The 8,607-nt window shown below is 48.8% G+C and overlaps 1 protein-coding gene across 1 annotated transcript; it reads left to right on the forward strand.

Moving 5' to 3' along the window:
- The first annotated feature begins 450 nt into the window (after window positions 1–450).
- On the forward strand, window positions 451–8,279 carry KLF15 (Kruppel like factor 15). Its single transcript, XM_009639298.2, has 3 exons — window positions 451–496; window positions 879–1,989; window positions 8,111–8,279. Exons 1-3 carry the CDS (start codon window positions 451–453, stop codon window positions 8,277–8,279), a joined length of 1,326 nt encoding a protein of 441 aa, XP_009637593.2.
- The last annotated feature ends 328 nt before the right edge of the window (window positions 8,280–8,607 follow it).

Here is an 8,607-nt window from a genome sequence, read left to right on the forward strand (position 1 = left end):
GCTCCCCACTCACCACCTCAACACAGGGGAGAAACTGGAGCACAGCTGTCTGCTGTGGTCACGGCAGATTGAGGTGCAGGGGGTCCGTATGAGCCCTCCCAGTTTAGCAACTGGCATGAGGTTCAGATCTCCTCGACCTCCGTACCCGGAGGGAGAGGAGTATGGAGTGATGAGGTGAAACCAGCCACCAGCTGGCTTGCCAGGACATGGTAATTAGCTCAGCGCAGTGCCAGCCTTATTAAGGGCAGTGCAGGTGATGATGACGTTGGCACACTGATTCATTACATCTGGAGGGGAAAATCCGCCTAGTAAATGCTGAAGCACAGTAAATATTTTTGGCTCCTGACAGATTGATCCTTGCATTATGCTGATTAGCCTATATTTGTGGAACTGAGGAAGTTAAAAATAAAGTTGGTGGAAGCTACAAGATAAGGAAAGGATTTGTGTTTTATGGCCACCAGCAATAAACTTCTTTTTTTATTTGTTATTTTGGGTGGTAAAAATTTCAACACTTTATTTTTTCTCCCCATTCCCTTCTTTGGCTCTAGGTTTCACTGTTAAGTGAAAGCCTATAATTTATTTTCTCTTGCCAGTAATATTCTGGAAGGGAGCTGTAAATCTAGAGTGCGCACAGTTGGGAAATGCTTTCTGAAAGAATTCTTTTGCAAATACGTGGTGCAATCCTGCAAAAATGCTTCGGCCCTGACAGTCCTTAGGGGGTGGTACAGACGTATCAAAGCGTGTAGCAGCATGTGTACTCAGTGAGACTGGATGCTTTGGACTTTCCTGTGAGCTAGAGGGCTTTATGAGCTTTAGTTCATGGAGATAAATGATTAAACCAACTTCTGACTGTTGCTGTTTTGTTTTCCTACACTCAGGCTCTCACCTGAACTTTCACCGCCTGTTGTATGCTATTGGGATATCCATAAGAGATCGCCCAGGAATGGTGGATCACTTGCTGCCTACTGATGAATCCTTCTCATCTACAAGATCTTCTCTTGGATACTTTGGGGACATGACAGCAGGGGTGAGGTCCTACCAAATGCTGCCCTCGCCCCTGTCGGAAGATGACAGCGACTCGTCCAGCTTTTGTTCTTGTTCCAGCCCTGACTCCCAGGTTCTCAGCTCCAGCTATGGAAGCACGTCCAGTGCGGAAAGTCAGGACAGTATCTTAGAGTACTTATTGTCCCAGGCATCTTTGGGGAACACCGCTGCATCATGGTGGGACAAAAGGAGAGTTCAGCCGAAAGTGAAAGAGGAGTACAACTTCAGGTTGCCTGAATTTGCTGTGGATATGGAAGACTCAGGACCATTTCAGCCCACGCTTGAGGAAATTGAGGAATTTCTGGAGGAGAACATGGAGTTGGAGCTCAGAGAAAGACCTAAAAGTGAGACCAAGGACTTGAGAGCTTGCAGCCAAGTCTCTGTTGCTTCACTACAGCAAAAAGACCATATGTTACCCAGCGCTAGTTTAAAAGAGAGTAAAAATGAACAGTTGAGCAGCTCAACGGAAGGTGGCCAAGCTTCAAATGGAGGAATGTCCCTGGAGAATGGGATACCGGTTATGCTCCAAATTCAGCCTGTACAGATCAAACAGGAGTCCAACACAAGCCCCAGTTCCCAAGGACCAGCACAAGAGAACATAAAAATTGCACAGCTCCTAGTTAACATCCAAGGACAGACATTTGCCCTTGTGCCTCAGATAGTTCAGTCGTCCAATTTGAACTTGTCCTCTAAATTTGTCCGCATTGCTCCCGTCCCCATCGCCGCCAAGCCAATTGGGCCAGGAGGCATGATTCAGGGTCAGACGGGAATCATCATGGGTCAGAAATTTCAAAAGAACCCTGCAGCAGAACTCATTAAAATGCACAAATGTTCTTTTCCTGGTTGTACCAAGATGTACACGAAAAGCAGCCACTTGAAAGCCCACCTGAGGAGGCATACGGGAGAAAAGCCTTTTGCGTGCACGTGGCCGGGCTGCGGATGGAGGTTAGTATTGGGGTGCAGCGCTCTCCTGTCCCCCTTCCCCTTTTTGCTCACTTGACCTAACTTGCCGAGCAAGTAGGTTTGCACTCTGATTTATAAACTGTTTCTGTTCCCCAAACTTGCTGGGTTGGTTTGAGAATTCAGACCTTTTCCTTCCTGTTAGGTAATGCAGGGGCTTTGATAAATTAAATAGCAGAGCATCACCTGCCAGCACCAGCTGTTTAAGTGTCTTAATAAAAGCAGTCCATCGTGATGTGTATGTCATTCCAGGAGGGGCAGATAAGGTTGTTGCTGCCGGCAGTACCTTGTGTTCACGTCGGTCTGCGAACCCCTGCGTGGCTGCGTGTGGCTCCAACTGCGTGGGGCTAAACGGGGTCACTCGAGGGCTGTGATAAGCTAGTGTGGTTAAGGAGAGCGGCGTTCTGTGCGGTTTCGTAGGAAATGCGCTCCATCCCACTCCTCCTGGAAACGCTGGCAGTGACGCTCTGGCACGCTCTGGGTTTTATTCTCTGAGTTGATTCAGAAAAATGCGTGGGTGCCACTCAACGTTGCAAAAAGCTGTCAGATGTAACAACATAACCAGAAGGCTGAGGTGGAGTTAAGCATTGCTTGAATGAAAGGTTGCAGGTTTGATTGAGCAAAATGTTTTGCAGAGGGTATCTCTTGATTATTTTTTTTTTAATTTTATTTTTTATTTTTAATACTAATCAAAAAATTAAAAGTTGGTTTAAAAAAACAGCTTTTTATTTTAAGGAAACTTTGACGAAAGCCTTTCTCCCTCTTTCCAATAAGCTGTATTACTAGCCTGCCTGCTGGCAAGCATTAATACACAGCACCACAAGTCGGGATGGGAGAAAACAAAATCTTAACTCCCTTGTATTAAATTAAACAGGATTTCTTTCAAAAAATATCCTGCAGAGCTTCAACGAGCAATGTCTAATGAGGAAATGGGTTGTGATCATGGGGAACAGACGAGGTAAAAAGTAACTGGAAGGGGTTGTGTAAAAATGCAAGTACGTGAGACGGGCAGCGGTTAGAGATGGCTGGAGTGGTTTGAGGGAAAAGGTCGGAATGGGGCTGAATCCTCTGCTCCCCAACTGGACCAGTTTGAAGTTTGCCTCTCGGGAGGACTGAGGAGATCAGTGCAATTTATTTCTTTGGTGATTTCTTTTCCTGTTTCAGTTTATGGCGACTCTACAAACTGGTGGTGATTTTCTTTCCTTTTGTACTGGTGGCGCTCCTCACGAGCCGGGCTCGGGGGCTTGCTGCTCAGGATGCACTGAAATGAAAGCCCTGTTATTTAGCTGATTGGGCCCAGAAGCTGCAGGCGGGTTTGCCCCTGACCTGCAGTAGAGGCACTCGCTCCTTTTGGTTCGGTTGCCAGAGTACGTGCGCACAGGCAGCAGATGTGCCTCCTGCCTGCAACATGCCTGTGGGTGTCATGTTGGCTTTCCTTGCACTGGGATGTGAGCAGAACTCCCATTTTTGTGACAAGCACATGTGGCATGTGAGGGTTCATCTGATCCACGCTGAGATTCATACGAACGCTCCTGTTGACTTTCTGCTGCTCAAGATGAGGAGCCTGACGTGTTGCCTGTGGGTGACCTCCTCCAGCCTCGTCTTATTACAGAGCTGGTGTTTCCCAGGCTGCAAAACCAAAGGGAACAGTTAGGAAAAATATTAAGCGGTAAGGGATGGAGACTGAATTCACGCTGGGGTGCCTGCCTTCTCCCAGTGTTACAGCGAATGGTGTGGATCAGAAGCAGGATGCAGGTGTAAGGTGGGCCAAGAGGAGTGCAGGTCCCACAACTGAGAGCACCCTGAACTTTCACTCTCAGCCAGCCACAACTTTTTAAAGACGAAGAGCCCAACAGGAATGAGAAATTGATCACCTTAGCTGGGAGGAACATGTCTCGTCAACAAACAGCTGCTGGGAGGGCTTTTGAAACTTTCTACTGCTGTTTGTCTTGTTGCATTTCACAGCCCAGGCTGGTACCCCGATCCCCAACACCCCCGAGGGGGGGGTTATAGCCAGCAGGAGAGGCAGCGCCTGGGGAGCTGCTTCCTGCTCTCAGAGCAATCCTTAGCACCAGCCCGAGATTCCTGCACATCCCCTACGTGCTGCTCCCACATCAAAGGCCAGACCCAGCGGAGCACTGAATTACTCCATCCCCTCTCATCAATAAAGCATGTTTACCTTTTCCAGAAGTTCAGCGAGAGCTGAGCTATCACATGACTTAAGTCAAATGCATCTGGACTGTTTGCTCCCAGTTTTATATTATCTCAAATGAAATTAAGCACTAAACCACTGCTGGGCTCTGCTTTCCCCCTCCTTTCCCTGCATTCTTGTACTTGCGTATTTATTTTTTCACCAAAGACACTTAAGATCTGACCTTACTGAAGATAGTAATTTCAAAACCAAAACAAAGTGTTGCCCAGCACAAAGTGGCTGAGCTGTGGGGGGGTTAAAGCTTTCCCAGCTCTCTGGGCAGCCCTGCTATGGTGAAATTGCGTGCTTTAAATGCACCAAGGTAGGGGTGCGCGCACAGCAACCCCTTTTGCTAACCCCTCCAACAAGTGGCAGAGCCCCAGATACCTCCCTGGAGGGGGCTGAACCCTGCTTGCTTGTGTCCTTCCTTGGCAGGGGGCAAGAGCTGTTTTCGGCAGGCTGCAGCAAGCTGTTCCTAAGTGGCCGGTGACCCATTGCGTTCGATACCCCGCTGTACCCGTTGGTGCACTGATCCGTGTCGTGCTGGCTTACACCTTTGGCACATGGCAGCCTCAGCTCCTGAGACAGCCCTGACCAAAAAAGCTTGAGCTGCAGCGCAGGCTGGTCCCCAGCGGCCGTGTTATGGCACGGAGCAGGAGAAGCTCTCGCTTTCCCTCCGCTGGCGCAGCAGTGTACAAAGCTGCAGTTGTTGTAAGGCCGGGGGATTAGGCAATCGCGTTTAAATGCCCTGCCACATCGCCGGGCTGGAGGCGCTTCCCTGCAGCCGGCTCCGCAGGTGACAGCGTGCAATGTAAACTCTGCCTGGTTTGGTAGGGAGGGTGTAAAGGCTTGTAGTGCGTGTGGCTGGGGGCGCGTATGGGATCGGGCGAGCATGGGGAGGGCCACACCTGGGACAGGTCAGGGCAGGCGTCTTGCATTGGCCTTTTTTGCTGGCGCTGTGCAAAGGGGTTTGCAGGCGTGCAGGAGGTGTGCTGGTTTACCGTAGCAGTGCTTTGGGGATGGGCAGGATGAATCTAGAGCTTCCCCTCCCCTGCGGAGGAGAGGCACAGCTTGAGTCAGTCTCAATGACTGGTGGCCATGGTAGGGACCATACCTGCGGAGGAGAGGCACAGCTTGAGTCTCAATGACTGGTGGCCATGGTAGGGACCATGGAGTACCAGGCTGATGCTATTGATCTTTCTTGCCCTGTAAGCACATTGCAATGTCCTCATATGGCCAGGAGACACAGGACATGTCCTACGCATCAGGGACTTCTAGGATTTGTCTTCAAGGGAGATGTAGTTACTTTAGGTCCTTTAGAGTCCCACCAGATAGAAGGATGAAGGAAACTCTTCTAGTTGCTGTGGGATTGCCCAGATCCCTCCACCTTTCTTTTGAAGGAGGAATCCTTCTGGAAACGGCAGTGACTTGGGATAGTGAGGTGTTCCTTGGGAGTATCTTTTTTTTTGTCTGAATTTGGCATTCCACTGGGGATTATTTGAAGTTTCCTTGGGGTGTTCTCAGTGCCAGAGCATGCTACAAATATCATTTCACTGCAGAGCCAGGCCACCAGATCCTCCTGGCTTCCTTGTCCTAACCTTTGCGTTGTTTTTTTGTAAACACACCGACAGCTCGAGGTTTATTTCTGTGGTCTCTGTAAGTTGATCTTTCCGTGACTGCTGGGGAACAGTATTGCAACATTCCTGCCTCTTCAGCTAAGGACATCATTATGAGGCAGAGTGTATTTTTATCGGATGAACTCATCCGAGCTCCCAGGGTATGAGTGGAGCTGCTCATTCCTGACATGCGCCTCTTTCTCCCCCACCATCCATGCAATTCCCATCAAAATGCACTTGTGGAACTCTTGTGCAGGCTTAGCCATGTGCTACTGCACTTCTGTTGCAGATGGTGACCTTAATGGCCAAGGACATGGGACAAGGCAACCCAGCCACATCTGGTTTTACTCCCTTGGGTGATAAGCCTGTATATAAGAGAACGGGTCTTTGCAAAGGTGCTTTTCCCTGGATGTGGTTGCCACCACTGGCAACGGGTCTGTTCCCTGTCCAGCACTGAGTCCTGCTGGGGCAGTCTGCACAGGCATCATCCTGCCCTCTCCAGAAAGACGCTTAGTCCCAATCATTTGTAGCTCTACAAGAGCATCCTTCCAGGAATGTGGCACTGGGAACTAGCTCGCTGCTAAGGACTTGGGAGAAATCCCTGGCCCTGCTGCTCCTGGGTCCAGACTGTGGTTTTGGGAAGCCATGGCTGGAAGGAGCAGGGGTGCTAGAGAAAGCAAACGTGCAAGTACTAGGGGTGAAGAGAAACCTCTGTCGTAGCCTTTATGAGGAAGACGCATCCCAGACAAGGATCAGGTTGATGGCTCCAAACAGGCCCCATCTGCCTGTTGCTCTTAATGGTGAGTTTGACTCTTTCACCATGGGGATGCCAAAGCAAGGAAAGGGAGAAAAGCACGAGAATGGGTGAAGCATCTCCCCTAGAAATAACCCTAGGAGAGATATGTCCACACCATACCTTACCCATGGTGAGTATCTGTGTCTGCTTTGTGCTGGCTGAACACTCTGTGGATAGCAGCACCGGACTGAAGAGCTGCGGGAACTAAGGAAACCATTGCTGGCTTTCCCAGTGCCCGTGCCTGTTCCTCAACTGGCAGTGGGAGATCAGAGCTAATTAAAACCTTTATGTGGAAACTTACTTTTTTTGCATGAAGGAGTTATTCATAGAAGCCCAGTGGTCCTGGTTTCCTCCTTTCATAAAAATAGCATATTCATTCTGTTGGTGATGTGATATTTTGCTCCAGAAGGGCACATTTTTCTACATGTTCTTTCCCTCATTTATTCAGCTAGTGCCCATGATTTCATTTATTTATTGTAAATAAACAGCTGATACCATTTCTTGCAAGCTCTCTCTCTGTGCCACTCTTTGTTACTGCTCTGGCAACAAAACACTTAATTGCCCTTCGTCAGGCAGCAAATTTTTTGTACCCATCTGGACAGGGCTGGTTTGGTGTGACATTATTAATTAACCCTGTGGCTCCCAGTCACATCCAAGCTGGAAATAGAGCCAGCCTTGCTGCTAAGACCAAAGGATTAGCTGATTTGAGTTCAGTAAAGCCTGTGGGATACACAATGGCTATTTGGGGATTTTTCTGTGGAGATGGAAGGTGGGAAATATCTAAAATTGAAATGACTCTGGGAGACAGTTTTGGTAATTAAAGGCTCAATCTTGATTTCAATTTACCCATGAAGTAACTATGTTAATGGCTGTTGGGGCCCACCTGGATTTCAGCTGTTACAACGTCCAGCATCTCTGATACTGAGATGTTAATGACTTTATTTAGCCTGCAGGAGCACGTAGGAAAGCCAGTTTTTCAGCTGGATCTGATAAGCCATGTAGCTTCTGGGTAGCTATGTCTGGCTGTTGTTGGGGGTCCATCTCAAACCAGATGCAATTACTGGATGTCCGTTGTGCTCGTGTCAGTGGAGCTTGGAGCAGGCCTCACCTGCGGGACGTTGGTTGTTATCTCTGCTTGAGAAAGGTCTGTGCTTGGATTTGCAGGAGGGAGGTTGTGGGACAGGGACTGGCAGAGGGATCAAGAGCGGCACCTGTTTTTGTTGAGCTGTACCCGTGTTACTGGGTTTAGGGCAAGGTTGCCTCCATGCATTGCTCTGAGTCCACAGTTGACATGGGACGAGGCTGATAGTTGTGTGTTTCCATCACTGCTGCTGACTGCTGTTTGGGACCAGACCGGCCCTGTTGCGTGTCCCTTTCAGTTCACATCTTCGGGCTTGGCCACAAGTGGAGTCTCCCAGTGGCCCAAGGGGACTTTTTTTCTGCTGTGAGAGACTTAGCAATGTAAAAAACCATTTATATGAAAAGGCTTCTCTTCTCTTGCAGGTTCTCCAGGTCAGATGAGCTGTCCCGGCACAGGCGCTCCCACTCGGGGGTGAAACCCTATCAGTGTCCCGTCTGTGAGAAGAAGTTTGCTCGAAGCGACCACTTGTCCAAACACGTCAAGGTGCATCGGTTCCCACGAAGCAACCGCTCCGTCCGCTCTGTGAACTGATTGGTCCCACTTTCCCCTTCCCGCCCAGCCATCCTACAACAGCCGATGACAGCACTTTGCTCACTATATTTCTAGTGATAATTTATTTGTCTCCACAGAACAGTCAATGCTGTTACTTGATACCACCATGTCTGAGTGTCCCATGTCCTTTAAAGATGATTTGAGAATGAAGTTCTTCTTGGGTCTGGGAGGGGGGTGCTTCTTCCTTTTTGTCTCTCTTTTTTTTTTTTTTTTTTTTTAAGGATGTTCTTTTCCTTTCCTTCTATCTTTCCCTCCTTTGCTGCTGCTTCTTTTGGAAATTACAGTGTTTTATTTTTAGCTGTTTTCT

The sequence above is a fragment of the Egretta garzetta genome, unplaced genomic scaffold, assembly GCF_000687185.1.
Source record: "Egretta garzetta isolate BGI_Z169 unplaced genomic scaffold, ASM68718v1 scaffold215, whole genome shotgun sequence".
NCBI classification, from domain to species: Eukaryota; Metazoa; Chordata; class Aves; order Pelecaniformes; family Ardeidae; genus Egretta; species Egretta garzetta.